A 19,419-nucleotide genomic window follows, 5' to 3' on the forward strand; every position below is an offset into this window, starting at 1 on the left:
AACCCTAGACCTATAGTTAGGTCTGGTAATTTTCAATTTTGAGGGGTAAATTGGTAATCCTATCACCAGTATGTAATTACCAGCATAGCCATCATAAATTGATAATTTACCGAAAGCCATTATGGGCACAATACCCTCAAATAGTTCTCCAAATTAAAATATATATTAAATCGAGTTTAAATATGAAATTTTATCATTTTCCAATAAACCATTTATTTTCGGATTTTCTCACTTCAAAATGTTCCGCGAACTGATGAGTCAAAATATTATTGATCATTTAGCAAATTTAAATTATAATAGTAATTTTCTCCTAGAATATTTCCGTAATCAAAATTTTATTTTATTTTCCTAGTCGGCCGAGTATTATACCATTAAAAAAGAGTTGATTGACTATTATCAAGTTTTTTTTTTTTTTTTTTTGAAACTTAAGACTTATTATGATTTTGTGACTCTCATACAACTGATGAAACACATTCAAAAAAATCATATACAATTTACAGATTCGAGGAACAATTATTCGCACCATCCCTATTCGCGTAAAAGGTGTAGAAAAAATGAAGAAACTCTATCAAATCAAGAGTGGAAACATAGAAAGAACAGCATACCGCTCATTTCTATCAAAACTGGTAATTGGACTCAAATTTGAGATTGATTTTGAGTCCAATAACTAGTTTTGGACTCATAATTTGTTTTCAAAATCCAAAACAAACAGGGCCTAAATATTTGATCATGTTAAAGTATAAAAAATATTAAATAATGCCAGCTCCAAAGGTTAAGCTTTTAGAGTAATTGGTTGTTTCACATGCTATTAGAGCATATTGCTCGGGTTCAAAACTCCTTGATATTAAAAATCAACATGTAATGGCTGACCCAAAAGTGAAGCCACATGTGCCACTTGTAGGCTAACCCTAAAAAGAGGGGTCACAAATGAGCGGGGGTTTTAAAGTATAAAAGATTAAATAAAGCTAAGCTTATGGAGCAATTGGTTGTTTCCATGGTTTTAAATTTTGGGGTCGAAATTACCGAAATTTCCGATTAATTATATATATTTTTTAAAATTCAATCTCTTGAAATTTGGTGAAACCCAACCCGAACTTTTGGATTTCGCCAAATTTCGGTTTTGGTCTCAACTGAAATCCGGAATTTTGGTTTGAAATTGCTGAAATTTAAAACCACGGTTGTTTCACAGATCAATAGCCTAATGATTGACTGTCCACACTTAAGAAGACAACATTAGTTGCACCCAAGGTTTTAAATTTCGGTTTCAGAATGCGTTTCGGTCCCACCGAAACCGAAATTTCAGCTGAAATTTTGAGATTTCGGGTGAAATTAGATGAAATCCAATAAACAACTATTTTTTATCCCAACTTATTTCGATCGAAATCTCCCAAATTTCAGGCCGAAATATTCTGTAATTTCGGGATAATATCAAATAATTAAAAAAATCAGTTTTTTTGGAAATTTCGGAATTTAGGTCGAAATAAAGTAATGTTTCGACTTTACCGAATTTTGATTTCGTCATCGACCGAAACCCGAAATTTCAGATTTCAGTCCGAATTTAAAAACTTTGCTGCGCCATGGACCAGCCAAGGTGGGGCCAACACGTGGACGGTCCATATTGATCTGGTTGTCAAGATGTAGGGTGTGAGTTGCATGTTCAACTAAAGTACCCCGTTGGTAGGAGTGTCGTTTCTCTCCAACGCAAAACCTTCGGTTCTCTTCAGCCCACCTAATTATATTTCCAATTGACTGAAATAGCCCTGTATCTCGAGACCTAACAACGCATGATCTTTGGGCACAATCGTCATTTCACTATGTCCGCGTTGAATTAGTAGAAATGTGGGGCCCTTTTTTGGATATCGCCGTTATGTAAGAATGCGAGAAGAGAGAACAGAAAGATTCGTAAAAAGGCTGAAAAGGTGTGAAATTAGGTTGTTAGGGTTTTCTTTTGTCGTGTGTGATTTCATACGGAAATGAGAGATTGATGTTGGAAAAAACCCTAATCACACGAAAAAGCTCATTTGGAGGTAAATTGATTTTGTTATTGCTTGAAAATTATGCTGCTAATTCATCTTAGGGATCTGTTTATTTTAATTTTTGATGAATTTTTCTTTCTGGGTTCATCATATCTGTGTAAATTTCTTTGATTTCATTTTGTTTGAATGAAAATTCATGAGTCTTATTGGTAGATTAAGCTAAAAAGTGTTGGGTTTCCCTTCTCATATGAAGGTGGGTGCCCACTTGGTTTGGGAAAGATCATTTAGCTTTTTTCATATGTGGTTTTGGTGTTACCATTAAATGCCAACAAGTTTTTGTCTCATTTGCTCCTCTAAGACCCAAAAAAAATAAAAATTCTACGGTTTTTAAGGGTGAGAGTCTTTTGGCATTCAATTCATTTTTGTTTTTATGAAAATGAAGACCAAGAAAAGGATTTGTGGGATTTGTGGGTATCCTTTTTGTGGATGAAGAGGAGATGGGGGAGGGAGATGTTGAGAAATCATAAGAGCATATATGTCAACTCTAGACCTAGAGGGGTTGTGCTGTAGTTCAATGGTTGATGCTTTGTTTCTCAACCGTAAGGGTCGCAGGTTCGATCCCAGCTTACCAATTAAAAATAAATAAATTCTAGACCTAGTAAGAAGATCAGCATCACTACTAGTTGAGATCAAGATGTGATGGATCTCAATAGTGTGGTCATCCACCAATGTATCAAGAATTTCCTTGATAGCATCTGCTATCTTCTAAGGATAGCAGATCCCATCTCTCACCCACTTAACCACATTGAGGGAATCTCCCCAAGTAATGAGATTATCAAGCGGATTTGAATTTGTGATTTGTTCTTCATAATCATTATGTCGTCTTTTAACTTTTAGTTTTAACCACTGAAAGTTTTAAAATATGATGTGTTGTCCCTGTTTTGCTATTTGAAATTTTAGAGATAATGGATACTATTTAAAATACGCACTTTCCTTTTATTGATTATGAGCTTGTAAATGTCTGAATGTAAAAGTTTCCTTTAGTTTTTAATTTAAAATCGGGTACTATACAAGGAATTCCAGACCCATTTAATATCACCTTCTCGATCAGTATGGTCGAGGGACTTACATTGGCTTATATAAAGGAAGAAAGATGTGGATAGGTAAGCTGTGACTGGATTTGAGCTATGATATTTGCAATTGGTTAGTTTTTGGAGGAACCAAATAAGATTAGCTAAACCTAGGCGGATAATCCGGTTCATTGTTATTTGAGGGAATTCGAAGGGGAATATCGGCGTTACTATGAAAATTATGACAGCATACTTAGAAAAAGTGATAATGTAATTTTTGCTTCTCTAAGGGTTCGTTTGGATGCACCAAAATGTGGGAAGTAAAAGTACACTCTTTCCATTTCCGAGCTTTAGTTGGTGGCCATTTACTATTCATATTTCAGACATTGTCTGCTGTAACTTTTCCAAATAGAAGCCGTTTTGCGCTGTTTGATTTTCCTCTCAAATCGAAAGAAATGGGCAAGTAAAGAAATGGGAATATATATTTCTTCCCTTCTACTTCTATATTAAGTGCATCCAAACGGACCCTTGGAGAAAAAGTTCATTAGCTTGCAACCGGGGTTTTAACAATACAATGATGTTAAATTCTTAATAATGTGAACTGTAACTGCTCTAATTTTGTGCTTGGTATTCTGTAAAGTGTATCCATCACCCTTCTCAAATAATCTATTTTCCTCATGAGTTTAATTAGAAAATCATTATGTCTTTCTTGTTACCAAGTAAAGTTGGACTCGAATGTTGGTTTTCCAGTCTATATTTCATATTGGATTTCAAAGAGCAATAGAAACATAACTTTTTGTATGCTTATCTTACCATTAAAAAAATCAGTTGGATACTAATTTTCTGTCATAACAGCGGAGTTTTTGAACTCAATTATACCCTAGCTTTCTGGTTTTTTCAGTTCTAAACAAAAGTGCATATATTTTCATATGCTACGCTTATCTGCATATATTTGAAGCAGTATTATAAGTCTCTCTCTCTCTCTCTCTCTCTCTCTCTCTCTCTCTAATCTGCTGGCTTAGGTTAAATCATGGTATCAGTTCGGTTTAAAATCTTTCATGCTTTGAAAAGCAGAGTTCCCAGAATAACATCAATATAATGTATAGTTATTGTTTTTTCCACTTATAAACAGAAACTGTATACATTTATTATGTCTTTATTCAGGTATTGGTTGTTGTGGGTAAATATTTTTTGGGTCACTTAGGAAGTGGAAGTGTCCCTCGTATTTCTCTTATAAAGGTGTACTTGGAGTTAAATATTCATGAGTGATTGGATCTCCTTTAGTGCATAAATAGTGATGGCATGTAGGATACCATTTTTCCGTGATATTTTTCCCTTATGTGGATGAGCTCCTTTTTTAATTCCATGCGAATCATCTGATTTCGCTGATAGAGTTTTTACTTTCAGGGTGTACCAGTCAGTATTCTTATTGTCAGAATCAGTACTTTGAATTTTAATGGGTAATTGCGGAGCAAAGGTAAGCCTTGTTAGTTTTTAAACATGTTACTATTACTCACAGTAACAATCCATCTAGAATTATAAACCGTTACGAGATGTTTTATTCATTTATTTGCATTGACCATTCTTCGCTTGCCTATGTTGTCCTACTTTTTTTATGAACTGTTTTGTAATGACTCAATTTTCATCAATATGTAGCTTCTTATAACATTTCTATGTTTTAGTTCTTTTTTTGGGCCCATAAGTTCATATTTTTTTTGGATAAGGACTTGATCAGTGGAGATTTGAGTGAGTCTTACTGAACTTAATTACATTTCTTTTCTCTGAAGCTTACCTTTTAGAGAGGTTTTATACATTTTTTTAATCTTTTCATTGTCAATCAAATACATTTCTTCAGATTTCCAAGAAATGTTATCTCATTTTCTCTCGCATGAGGAAAGATCCTTTTTTCTAAATTTTAAATGGCCAGTTTCATGTCAAGCTTTAAATCTTGATAGTATACTTTTTCTTTTTTTCTCATAAATTATATCATGTAAAATCTTTTGTTGTCGGGTAAGGGTACAATTTTTTTTTGCCTGCACAATTGATTTAGTTTGTTTTACCATTTTGTTGTGCTCAAGAGTCAGGAATGTTAATGATAAAGTTTATTCTGATATCTTAATGTGGTTGCTTATGCTTTTTTCATATCTGTTAGAACATTAAATGAAAACTCACATCATCTTATCCTCCGGCAAGGCTTCTAGTGAAGATGAAGATGAGAAGATAAACTTCAATGGTGGAAATGTACATGTTATTACTAGCAAAGAAAGCTGGGATGAAAAGTTATCAGAAGCAAGCAAGAATGGCAAGATCGTAAGTTTTTATTTTTTAATGTTATTTTGTTTATTGAAGATATCCTTTCTGATAATTCTCCAAATAGATATACAAGTTTTAGTGTTTTCTTACAACATCAATTTTTCGGATATGACAGCTGTATATATTGATATTGGTTTATGTAAAGACATGCAGAGTGTTGCATACTTTGTCAAGATCCGGTTTTTCTAGTTTCTATTGGTAATGTGCTTCATACAGTTGCTACTTGCTAACCCAAAGAGATTGTTTTTTGTTCTTTGCATAAATATCATTTGATCAAGTAAAATGGTCTATTCTCACATGAGTTCTTATTTAGGTAAGGCCTTGGAACCCTTTGCATTAGAAACTGTCTGAAAAACACCAATTGTAGGACTCATTATTAAACCTAGACAGAAGTGTTCTTCTTAATCCTGAAGTAGGGAGGAGCTATTAAGCTCAAAGTTGGCAGTGGGAAGCGAGCTATGAAGCACGGGTGCGGGTGCGACACGACACGGGTACGTGGGTACGTGATTTTCCAAAAAACTTGGGTGCGGGCGGGTGCGTTGAATATAATAATATTTTTTATTAAAAAAAATTTTAAAAATAGGAAAACAATCAAATAACCATAACATCATCATTCACCAAAATGGAAAAAGGGCTTTTATAATTTAAACCCCCCCCCCCCCCCCCCCAAAAAAAAAATAAAAATGTTATTGGCAGCCCTCCTCTTTTTTTTTGTTTTTTGTTTTAAAACACTTAAAAACGTGTCGGGTGCGTCGGGGTGCGCACCCCAAGCGCACCCGACACGCACCCGACCGTCAAAATTTTAAAAAAAAGGGTTTTTGAATCGGGTGCGCACCCGACACGCACCCGAGCGCACCCGTGTCGGATACGCACCCGATACGGGTATGCGGGCCATTTTGAAGCACCCGTGCTTCATAGGAAGCGAGTGCGAGATGTGACGTGGGAAACAAAAGCAAGAAGCGAGGAGTTTAGAAAAGAGAAAATGTAGGAAGAGAAGAGCTCTAAAGAAAGTAAAGAGAAAGTGTCATTGAAAGTTGACATGAAGCATATAATTCACCTCATTGGGAGCAAACAAGAAGTATATAGAAAGAGGAGGTTAAATTATGGAGGAAGAGTTTGTGGTGGTGGTGTTTTTTTTTTTTGAGGGTGGGTGGGTGGGTGAGTACGACAGAGGTCTCAAAGAATTTTTCATGTTCAGGGAATCCCTCTCTCTCTCTCTCTCTCTCTCTCTCTCTCTCTCTCTCCTCTTGAAGTCTCTGCAGATTATCTTTCAACTTGTTCTTCCTTGCTAAAATAATGGATCTCTAAAAATGGGAGAAATTATAAGATGAAAGGCCTTATAAACATGTAAAGGTGGTACGACAGAGGTGCCACCCCTTGATATTTGATCCAACAGCAGCTCCTCAAACAGTGAACTGCAGTTGGATCAAATATCAAGGATGGGATGATGGGTACGTGTTCATACGGCCCTTCATCATATAATTTCTCCTAAAAATGGTTCAGGAATGCTGTTATTGCAATCTTTAGTGAGTATGCTCATATATAGATATTGGCACTGCCAATATCAGTAGCCTATAATATATTATAAAATGTTATAATTGAGCCTTTTTCAAGCCCTGGTCAGACTAGCTCACCTCTTCTGTGTCAGAAACTTCTACTTAGGGTGTCACTCCTACCTTTTCTTTTTCTTTTTCTTTTTTTGAATGGTGGTGTTACTCCTACTTTGGGTAACATCATTATGAAGCCGAGGTTTGCGCTCTCCAAAAAGGATTGTCTATCTATATTAACCAGATGGTGGGGAGATTGGAAGTGGAAAGCGACTCTTCAAATACAGTATTGTGGGATAAAGGGATTTGCGTCGGTACGTGGAGTCTCACCAATCTATTGGATGAGATAAAAGATCTTTGTGTATATGGTTCTATTTTTTCCCTCTTGTTACTAGAAGTGCCAATGATTTGGCTGACCGCCTGGCGAAATCAGGTGCTTTTAGTGGATCTTTGTATATGGGGTAATCTTTACCCCCCCTGAAGTGTACTTGCAATATATGCTTCATGTGTTCTTAGGGTCAGAAACTTCTACTTTGAGTGTCACTCCTACTTTGGGTAACTTCTTTTACTCTTTTGATGGTCCTATTGGAATCACTGATTCTACTGAAGCCGAGGTTTGTGCTCTCTAAAAAGGTTTGTCTATCTTTATTAACCAGATGGTGGGGAGGTTGGAAGTGCAAAGCAACTCTTCAAATATAATATTGTGGGCTAAATGATTTACATTGGCACATGACGTCTCACCAATCTATTGGATGAGATTAAAGCTCTGTGTACATGGTTCTATTTTTTTCTCTTGTAAATAGAAGTGCCAATGATTTGGCTGACCGCCTGGCCAAATCAAGGTGCGTCTAGTGGATCTTTGTATATGCGGCAATCTTTACCCCTTGAAGTGCACTTGCAATCCATTCTTATTGTTTTAATAAATTGTTACCTTTATATAAAAAAAGAAGAACTGGGCCTATTATAAGGTGAGCCTTATCTAATGAGTGGTTCCATCAGATCTTGATGGCGAATCTGCAGAGGATGTGAGCTTTCTTCCTACCTAAGTTTTCTGTGATGAATTTTATTTTTCTCGCCCCCCCCCCCCCCCCCTCTCTCTCTCTCTCTCTCTCTCCAGCTTGGTCATGTCGATATATCTTTCTATCTATTTTAAAGGGAACTAATATGAAGACATACTTTTGTTAAGGTTGTCTCAAACAACCCTGCTAACATTGCCATGTGTACCTAAATAGGAGTATGTGATACAGGATCATAAGGGAAGAAAACTGATTTTTGTAGCTCTGATACCAAATTGATGTATGATGATCTATAGGAGGAATTTGACAGAAAATTGTAGGAACTGGACTCTGAGATAAAAGGGAGCTCCGAAGGCAATTCGAGTCGGGCTGGATTGGCGGCATTCTTTGTGACTCGAGCTGGTTCAGCAGGAGTTTGTGATTCCAAGGAGGCGGAAGCAAAAACACTATCATGGGGATTAAGATGGTATACAAATGTTGGGCTTGGTCTCTTAATTATAGAAGGAGATTTAGCAAATGTATTAGCTTGCGCAAGTAACAAAGTAAATGGACCCTGGAAGATAGCTACCATCATTTCAGAATTCAGGGACCCCGTTCGCAAAATCAGGCCACAACTCCATCATAAGAGAAGATCAGTAAATGAACAAGCCGTTGAATAGGCTAAAGAGGGGGTGGAAAAGGAGGGTGTAGAGATTATTAGCTCAATCCAAGGTGAAGAGCGAGAGGAGAGGGGAGAGTCGGGAGATTAAGTGGGTGGGCGGCATCATAGCCTGTTGTTCAATCACTACAGGAACTGCCTTGGCTAGCAACACTTAGGGGCTCTTTGGATACAAGGATTTTAAAATCCTGGATTTCCTCAAAACCCTGGATGGGAAACGAGAGAAAGAGACCATCCGGTTTTTTCTGATTTCTCGCCCCTCTTTTCGTTGAGTGAGAGAGTAGGAGATCGTCTCGTGTTTCCAGGTTTTAGAAATCTCTCCTTTCCAGGTTTTAGAAATCTCTGGATTGGGAAGAGATTTCTAAAACCTGGATTTCTTACTTAAAATCCAAGAAAACAATTGATATCCAAGATTTTAAAGAAGGAGACCGTCCGTCATTTTCTGATTTCTCGCCCCTCTTTTACACTGCTTTCAAACTAAAACCTGGATTCTAAAATCAACGTATCCAAACAGCCCCTTAATGTCTACAGTTCAGGTTTTCCAGGTGGAGTGTAGAGATAGAGATCCTGTCTGGTGTGAATGCGGCTTCTCTGGATTCTACATTAGCTAGTTCAGACGGATGCGAGTAATGTTTCAGGTTCTATTGATAGGATTGTCACTCACTTTTATGCCGATCTGTCAGTCAAGAGTATGCTGCTTGGTGGAAATTACTGGGGATCGGTGGTGCTATTCATCATTTGACGGATTAATGGTGATGTGGACTGCCTAACCTGTGGCCAATTGGTTCTTTTCTAAAATTTTAGAACTCCAAGGGTTTGTGTAGGGATTAATATTAAGAAAGAAACATCAGATTCATGGTTTGATTTATTCAAAGCTTAGTTGTAAACTTAGTTTTGGTGGCCATTTCATTTTGGCCACCGGAACGAAATTTTTCGGTCATTTTGGTCAAATTTCGTTCAAAACTTTTCATTCCAGAAAAAATAGTAAAACATCCCCAAAAAATCAGAAATTGCTAAAAAATATATAAGAAACAACTAAATGAACCAAATATATAAAAGATCCAACATTTACTTAAAGGAAAATCACTATCAGTTAGTTGAAATGCTTGTGTTGACTGTTGACCAGTGCCTGACATGATGAAAAAATTTTGGAGACCAAATTATGAGATTTTTTATAGGACTTTTGGGATTTAATAACGTTTGGACATGATAGAATTTATGAATTTTAAGATTGCAAAAATACCCCATCGTTTGGAAGTTAAGATTTTGACCGGACCCATTTTTTCGAATTTTGTACTAGAACTGGAGAGTTGACTTTTTATCCCTTTAGATGTGGGTCTTGAAACTATTTTTAACAGATCCAAATGGGGGGGTATTCCGTTATTTACATGTAAATCTTAAGTAAATGGACAATAAAAATAGTAAAGACATTTACTTAAATAAATGATTTTAGACATTTACGTAATTATTTACATGTATTCCGTTATTGAACGAAACCGGAATGTTTCGGCCGAAACGAAACGAAATTTACAACTAGGGTTCACAGGGATGGAGATGAAAACTGAAACCCTGGGATGATTGCAAGATAAGAATAATGGAGATATGGAAGAACTTGAAAACAAGTGGACAACAACAAATAGAAAGAGCGATCTATGTAAGAAATCACAAACTAAAGAGTCGGACATGAAAGAGAAGAGCTAGAAACTAGAACTAGCATAACAATGAGATTTAAATACATTTGATAGAAGGGATAGTTGTTGGAGTCACATAGAGACTAAAGGCATCACCCCAATGGTTTTCCTAAGGCATCATTCCAAAGGATGTCAAGGCTTCAAACCAAGACAATGGACAGCTCATACACTTTTTTGCAGGAGTGCAAAAAATATCTGTTTTTTATTGTCATATTTTCGATGGCCGTAGGCCTTACAATATTTAGACTTGTCCCATAACTTCTAGGCTTCCAAACAACTTTAAACCAAGGTTTTAAATTTTGGTGGAAATCTTGTAAAATCATGGAAACGTATTGAAACATATGAAAATGATGAAATTTTTTAATCTTTTAAAAAACATACGCAAATTAATGAAATTTTAAGATGAAACTTTGGGAAATGCTAGAAAAAGAACAAATACATACTTAGAAACCATCACAAGCAACAAAACCATCCATAATGGCTTAATCACATCGAACAGCTAGTGACATGCATTGTCGTGCATGTCTAGAACAATAAGGTTGATAAAGAAGTAAAATGAAATAAAGTATAAGAAAGTACAATGACCAATCTTCCCTTAAGATCCCAATTCTATGTCTACCACGTAGAGTTACGAGTTATTATTATTCTCATGCCGATAGAAATCCCATGCATAAGATACGGTTACTTTGTCGTACAGTTCATATCAATTCTCTACATTAATGAAATGAAATGTAATTAATAATTTCTTTCCATTTTTTGTTGTTCCAACCATTTTGGTCGAATTTCAATAATTTCGATCAAAATTTCCTCCTTGGAGCTCGTCCATTCGTTGGGTGACCCCTTGCTCTCATGTTCGAGTGTTCGCTCGTCGTTTAGGCCGGTGAGTGAGATTTCTGCTCATTGCAATCACCTCTGGGGTTATAGACGGTCTCTCTTTATTCTTCGTGATATTGACCACATTTCTGATCCCTATTTGCATTTTAGTGGGTTGGTCCCTCCTCTGCCGGGGACTTCCACGAAATGAAAACAGGCGGCATCATGCTCGACATTTCTTGCCCTGGTGTATATCTCGGAGTACTCCAATGGCCGATCAATGAGGTGGGCCAAATAGAGAATGAAATGCAGAAATAGTGGAAGGGGGCTTACTTATGAGTGCCTTTTTTTTTGTTTTTAAAGGGCTGCTCGCCCTACTGAAGTACCAAAGGCTTTGTCAGGTGCGGAACGAAAGGGGTAGCGTTGTTAGGAACGGGCGGGTAGGTCAGGTTGTTAGCTGCTCATAAGAGGTTTTTTATTTGCTCGTCTGAGATACGGGTAACGGTCCCAGCTGGTAGACGGTTCCTTTTCCCCAGATCAATGAAGAAGGGAGAAGTCAGTTGATTCTTCCGAAGATCCGGAAGCGGGGGGGGGTGGTGAAATAAACTGCTCCGAAGAAAGAAATTAGGGACCCACGAGTGAGAAACCCCTTAACCACGTATATCTTTTGAGTGCACCCGAGAAAGAAAAGATCCAGTTCGGGGCCCCGGGGGAAGCGACTAACTGTATTGTAGTCGCCGTAGTGACGAAATCCCTTAAGATGTGGTACAAATGGTGGGGCCATAGTGGTCTCAAAGTCAAAGACGAGTGGCCAACCAAGAAAGAAAAACGCACAAGCAATGGGAGCGATTTACAGCCCAAATAATAGGTCAGCCTATTGAAATTACCAAGCTACCAGAGGGCCTCATCAAGCCTTTGGCTAAATTGGAGGTTTCTAGCGGTGAGGAGCTAAAAACCTGATATATTCCTCCTTCAGGAGACAATGAACGGGAATAGTATATAATATCTATAGGTCATTATCAAGGAAGAACTACATTGCTTTAAGTGAAGGGCGCAAAATAGTAACCCCGAACGACGAGCGATCCGTACAATCTGTTTTGAGAGCAGAAATGCTCCAATACAGTATTCCTTGGTTAAGCCAGCCCAGATGATGAGAATCATTTTGGAAAAGAATGACCTCATCACCTTAGAATCTTCCAAAATTCTATGCCACTTCAAGTGTTTTTTTTTTTTGAATAATCCGAACTGGAGGAGTTGTCCAGGATGGCTTGCTAAGCAAGCAGTTATGTAAGTACCAACTTCCAGTTCCTCCGAGAGGTGGGCGTTCTCATTCCAAAAGGCGAAAAATACTACACTCGAAAATCAGTTCGAGACCATTTGACTCTAAGGAGTTAGATGAGAGAAGACAATCACAATCTCGCTCAACAGAATGCGAGTATCCAGAACCTGAAAAGGCCACACTGGTAGTTGTAGAGCTCAGGATGTCAGCTGGGATTTTCCCTTCCCGCTCAAAAACAGCGAGAATCAAGCCACGAATGAGGTCAAAGCTACTGAATGAATGAATGAATGAGACAGTTCCTCGACAAAGTCAGTGATAGTCACGAACAAGATTTTGCAAGTCAGCGTCGATGTTCTTCTCTCCGTTTTATACGGTAGCAAACAAGAAAGGGTGCCAAGAAAGAAGATGTCAGCAACAAAGAAATAAGAACTGCTTGTTGTACAGTGGCTTTAGCACAAACAATATATATTTTTGATGCAGTAGCACACTTTGGGGCCACGTCCCTCGAATGAAGTATGCCCTACATTTAATATATATGGCCCGAACTCCACGCTTTAGATTCGTTTATTTCTATAAGGTAGGGCTTTGTTCACCTTTGGACATGAACACGGTTCTGTTCTCAACGGAAACCCTATTAGAGATTGAACGTCGACTTATCTTATTACCGTTCAATCCAAGACACCCAACGTTTAACTAATCAGATGGGGAATCACCACATGAAGACCAGAAGACTCATTCTAACGCTCTATAGAGCCCGAAAGACTTATTCCGGAGTTCAGGATCAGATCAGATTCGGAATCGGAATCGGAGAATAGGAACAAGAGGAACAAAGTAGCTTGCCTAAAGGAGAGGAACGACTAATTCATGGGCCCTTGTCTTTCGGCCGGGTTGATTAGCTAAGAAATAATGACGTGAACGGAAATCATGTAGATTTCGTTTCGGTGGGGATGGAAATGGAAAAATTTCAGTCATTTCGGGGAAATTTAAAACCATAACATGTTGGCTCTCTTAAACGAGTAAAAACAGCAACTATTGAAGTTTCTCACTTAAAACTTGCGTGAATGAAAACTAATATCAAAGCACTAATATGTCTGTGAATAGTGACATCAAATGGATTTTAAACCCTAATTAACACTATCTAATTAAAAACAAACTACTAACCAATCCCAATTGCATAAAAATAATATCCCAATGTGACCTATGTACTCATACAAAAACAAAGTCAATTATGTCCCTATGAACTAAAGAAAAACCCCAATGCACTTCTGATCGACTTCACCATCATGTTCAGCCTCCTTTTTTTGATTTTGTGAAGGATGGTCTCATTTGTATGTTTGTCATTTGATCAAGGGTGTAGGGATATTTTTTTTTCATTAAAAATTGCTCATTAATGTACAGTGGGGTAGTTTGCATAGTAGGGAGGGTTGATAGTGGGGTAAGTTGCATTGTAGGGAGGGTTGGTAGAAGCACCAGACACAGGCATATCTTTCTAGCAGCTCTCTTTTTGAAACAAAAGCTTTTGGTATTGTTCAATAAACGAAAAAAGAAAAGAGCATAAAATTTACCTTTCAAAAAAAAAGTTAGATCTAAATTGTAAATAGTCAGATTTGAGCAGCACTGATGGTAACAGATATGGTACATCCCACTGATAAACCTGAGTTATCTAGCTTTGTTGGGGCTCCATATCGGTATGTCACACTCCTCACCTCTCAACCCTGAAACAAATGGTTTTATCAGTACCTTTTTCAGGGAAATTTCACTTTAGGCAATCCAGGGCAGTTTAAGTGAATACATGAACAAATAAATCCATTTGCATCTTTACTGAAACTTTGAATGTTGTTAGCCAGCTCGGTGTCCTAGGGTTGGCTACTCTGTGCTTTAAACTGCTCTTTTATCTTTCCAGCTAGTTTTTTATATTTGAAATGAATATCCTGGACTTGTTCATCTTCACTGTTATCTTAATGATTTGAAAGTTTTGTATTAATTTCAGTATGCTCATGTTTTCACCTCCAACAGGTTGTGGTGAATTTCAGTGCATCATGGTGTGGTCCTTGTCGAATGATTACGCCTCTCTATAGTGATCTTTCGGAGAAGTATCCTGCCCTTATGTTTCTAACTGTAGACGTTGATGAATTATCAGTAAGTAACACATCTTTCCACTTGGTCTCCTTAGCTCTTTGTTTTTTTTTTTTTTGGGGGGGGGGGGTGTAGTACCTAAGCTCTTTTTTGTTGATGGTTTAACATATTTCACATTAAGGGCATGTTTGGCAACCATGAAAATAAAATTCATGGAATATCTGTTTACCCAAGGTGAAAGAGAGGAAAAGAGGGCTGAGATTTGAGAGGGCGGTGATTGTGGCGAGGATATGATTGGTTGGAGAACGGAGGAAAAAAAAATTCCTGTTTAAAGTAGGTTTTTGTTTTCCGGTTTTTCCTGTTTTCCAGCCCTAACTCCAGAACTACTGCTCTCCTCACTCACCACCGCCTTCTCTCCCACCTCTGTGCCTCTCTCTTACTCTAGTTAAATAAATGCCTCACGAAATATTTTTTCATGGTTGCCATGCCTTCAAAGTTCATCGGTGCCTTATTCTATTTGACTTTCAGGCTTCGTATTCAGTTGATTTAATCAGTTTAACTTGGAACTGGGCACCGCTTAGAGAGTCCCTGTAAACCGCCAGTTAAATTTTTTTACCATAAGTCTGTGGGCCATTGCTCAAATTTTCCCAAAGACTACTTTTCCAATACCCATTATATGGTGCTGACAAATTGCAGTCTCCCTTGCGAAATGGGTGGCCTTTCCTTTTTGTAGGGCATGGTGTATTTTGGCCTTTCCTGTTTGTGGGGCAATCTCCGCCCTCTCTTTAAGCTTTCTAGTTCTGTTCTGTTAATAAAGTCTCTTAACATTTCAGCATTAGGTACACCTATGTACACTAGTATGTCATGTTACACGGATTCTTTTGAATGGGCGAAGTACCCATGTACCACACATGTGGGATTCCAATATAGTAGTATTCTCTACAACACTTTGAGATCTTTTTTTATCTTTTTGGCTTCTGAATACTACTACCGCAACTTTATAATTACCGCATGTTTTGAGTTTATCCATCCTATTAGTGAGTTTTTATATGAAAATAAAACATTATATTTAATTAACATGTGAAAAAAATATTTGTTCTTCAACCCTGAGGCTGAGGTTCAATCCCAGCTTACCTGTTATAAAAATTTTAACAAATTTTTAATATATTACTATTTGTAACCTTATTACAAATTTTTAATATATTGCCATTCAAACAAAAAAAAACAAACAAACAAGTTTTTATATATTACTTCTTGTAACCTTATTATATCTAAAAATTAAAATTTAAAAGTTGATTAAAGTATTTTGGTGAATCAACTAATCTTTCTTTTTGGCATTTGCCAAATCTAACACTCGATACCCCATGTCGAGTATATAATACATTGCTTGATAATAAAAATAAGAGTAATGCATTTTTTTTAAAATGAAAAATAATGCATTTTAATGCAGGAATTCAGTTCTTCGTGGGATATCCGTGCCACTCCGACCTTCTTCTTCCTCAAAGATGGGCAGCAAGTGGATAAGCTCGTTGGCGCCAACAAACCAGAGCTAGAGAAGAAGGTCATTGCGATTGCTGACTCGACAACCAGATCCTCTGCTTGACCTTTCTGTCATGGCATCCTCAGGGCCTAATCTCTGGTTTCCCATCCTTATTAAGAGGAAAGAGTCTTTGGTTTGTACTGTGTGAGTGTTTTGTATTACTTGATCATGTGTTCCTGATGTAAACATTAAGAAGAAAAAAGTCTCTTGGTTTGTGAAATTTGTTGTTGATAATTTTGTCATCTCCCTGTTTGGATTGTAAGAGTTTTCTGGAATAGTTTGAAAAGGAAAATATATCTGAAATTTCCTACTTTATTTTACACGCAAGAAAAGACAACTCAATTCAACTATTACTTAGAAGACCTTTAAGGTATGATAATATCCCTCTAAATTAAGCTCAATCATGTCATTTCCCTCTAATTTTTGGAAAGAAAAAAAAATTCTGTTAGAAATGTTTTTCTTGCAATCCAAACTGAGTCATAGGCCCTGTCTGGATTTCAGGGAAAACATTTCTCGGGGAATTTTTTTTTTTTTCTTGGATTTTTTTGTTTCCACGAATTTAGATAGAACTGATAAATGAAAGGGTTTTCTAAATAAGAGTCCCTGTAAATAAAACTTCAACTGTGGTGATTCAAGATAATTAGGAGGCATCCAATCCCATGTTGTCTCCATCCATGGGTTCCAAGTTTAAAATATTCCTTGTGAGTCACCATATTTTAGAGGTAAATGATTAGTTATAGCTTAGAGGAATATCATCGAAAATTGAAAGTCTCTAGATAAAACTTCGACTGTTGTGATTCCACTTACATTTTCATTTGTAATCAAACAATGAAAATGTATGAAATTTTGGAGAAGTTGTTCTCCAAATTTTTCCAAAAAAAAATTCCTCCAATCGGCTTTAAGTAATCTACGGTTTTCATTATAGATAATTGACATTGCATAATTTCTCTGATCATGGAAATATATTATACTACGCTTTGTAAACAAACATCCTCAGAGACTTTATTACCATTCCAAAAAAAAAAAGTCTTGAGATTTTCGTTGGATTCTGGCTATTTGAATTTCGTGTGTGAAGTCCTTGTAGTTGTTCCTCATCTTTTCTTTTTCTTTTTTTTTTTAAAGATGACAAATTTTTATTGATACTGAGGTTACATTGGGGACCAGGAGTTCCATCCTGTATTACAAAGTATCAGAAAGACTGGTCAGGGCATACCCTGGACTAGGAAACCAAAAAGCAGAAGTTAAATACAATACCCAAAACCTGTTGATCTCCATTCTACCAAAAATGAGAAGAATACCAAGTGCGACCCATAGAATTTCCATGATACCATCCTCTTACACCATGCGGTTGTCCCCGCCACAACCTATCAAAGTTTCATCAACCCTATTGAAATATTCCTCCCAAGGCTTAATATAGCAGAGCGGGTAGATCTAGATGAAGGGCCACTCAAGGCGAAAGGCCATGGCCTTTCCACCCTTAATTATTTATAATGTAATTCATTTGGATACAAACCCAATAATACAACTACTCTTGTTTCTGCTAAATTCATGCTAAAAATTCCACGCAAATTTTGAAGTTAAATATCGGGAACTGAGGACTCCTAAAGGAACTACTTCTCCATCCTAAAATTCACCTGCCTTCCCAGCAATTCCTCTTACACGCAATCGATTCCAAGACACAACCTTTCTCAAGGGATTGCAATCTACCTATGCCTCAGCACCTAAGGTAGTCTCCTCTACAACAACAATACTTCTAGAACCCCAGAAATTCAAAAACCCAAGGATTGGAAAAAGGTTTACCGTACAAGGATACAGAAAGTGAAGCCTAATTTGAAACGACTTAAAGCGCCTGGATGAATCAAAGATGGGAACCCATTACTTACCAAAGACCCCCTCCCCAGACTTTTTTTCAGCCTATTTCTCTCTTTCTTTCTTTTTCTTCTAGATCTCTTGCAGCCATAGCCAGGAACATTTCTTCTGTGGTCCCCAAATCCTCCTCATATCCGATTCCGAGCACATCCCCAATTGATAGCAAATCATCAAATTCCTTCCGAGAAGTACCCTCGATCCTCAGATTTTCCTGAATTATCTTCCACCATTTTCCCTTTACCTTTAGTATCCACGTCTGGACCCACCATTTTTCCTTTCGAGAAGATAGCAAATTATCTTCCGAGAAGTACCCTCATCATTATTTTATGACGGGGATAGTAATCCCTAGAGAAGTTGTTCCTAGGATTGCCTATCCTGCCCGGATAAATTTGTCTGGAGACATCCCCGGCTTTTAACTACATTTTGTTCTAATAACACTCTAACCAAGGAAAGAGATTATGTGAACAGAGGATAGCAAGTCTATTATCCAAGGATAAAATAGACCATGGATTGCTATCTCGGGATCGCAAACAAGGTTATTTTTAATACTCGGATAGACTTCATATCCTCTTTGGATAAAATATTACAGAACAAAATTGGTGAACAACCAGATAAGATAATTTCTAGATGAACTTATTGATGGAACAAAAATTGGTATCACCCTAGGATTACGCCACGTGTCATCTACTTGTTAAGAAGATCATCACTTCCTTATCATCATCACCATACCTTTGCCTGCATATCCACCGTGCCGTACGCGTTACCGTGTTGACGGATTAGATAGTGTCCTTCTATGATCCAATGGGGGTTCATCAAATGTGCCTTCAAATCATGATTATAAAGAGGGCCCACTTATCCCAAGTTAATTCGGTCCACGTGGAGCATAATCTGGAATTCAATGCATGCAGCTAATATAAAAGGTATGAATTCCCATGAAGTGACTAATCGAGTTCTCTCTAAGCTTTCTCATTAAGAGGAAAACCTAGAGAGAACTCTGCACACTCCATACAAGCGTCACTATCCTACAACTTGGCCCTACTAATGGGAAAGAAGGATGGAGGTCTATTAAGACATCCTAAACCTCCTCTCTCTCTCTCTCTAGTCTACCACTCATTTTACCACTCAATACTCAGAAAAAGCCCTTTCATAAGCTTGGTAACCTGGTTATTGTCTTCATTGTCTTGTTGAGTTATTATCTGGTTGAGCCAAATTCTGACTTAAGTGTCGAAGTGGTCGTCTAGGACCATGACCGGGACCTTGACCTCATTCTGTGATTGTAGATACCAGCGGAGAGTCTCTACCAGCTGCACGATCACAAGTCTGGATTTTGGCATCATCACTTATCCAACCAGGATACCCAATCCCGGTAACAGCTTATCCAAGGATTTCTATTCCCATAGTGAACGGCCCCATTTGGATTTTTCCAGCTAACCTGTTGTTTGAATACCTTGACCTTGCAGCTGGGAGCCTGGGATCAATGGCCGGGATTTGATCTGCAACCAATGTGATGACCCATCAGATCAACGGTAGGTGACGTGTTTTTTTTTCAATGGGTTTTGAGGTTATATCTT

The 19,419-nt window shown here is 37.4% G+C and overlaps 1 protein-coding gene across 1 annotated transcript; it reads left to right on the plus strand.

Moving 5' to 3' along the window:
* The first annotated feature begins 1,867 nt into the window (after positions 1 to 1,867).
* On the plus strand, positions 1,868 to 16,294 carry LOC143871773 (thioredoxin H4-1-like). Its single transcript, XM_077376697.1, has 5 exons — positions 1,868 to 2,027; positions 4,454 to 4,523; positions 5,240 to 5,356; positions 14,380 to 14,502; positions 15,890 to 16,294. The coding sequence occupies exons 2-5, from the start codon at positions 4,503 to 4,505 to the stop codon at positions 16,040 to 16,042; spliced, it is 414 nt and encodes a 137-aa protein (XP_077232812.1). The 5' UTR covers positions 1,868 to 2,027; positions 4,454 to 4,502; the 3' UTR covers positions 16,043 to 16,294.
* Positions 16,295 to 19,419: the final 3,125 nt, after the last annotated feature.

The sequence above is a fragment of the Tasmannia lanceolata genome, unplaced genomic scaffold (assembly GCF_043159265.1).
Source record: "Tasmannia lanceolata isolate RefF3 unplaced genomic scaffold, GAP_Taslan_0.1 ptg000002l, whole genome shotgun sequence".
Taxonomy (NCBI): domain Eukaryota; kingdom Viridiplantae; phylum Streptophyta; class Magnoliopsida; order Canellales; family Winteraceae; genus Tasmannia; species Tasmannia lanceolata.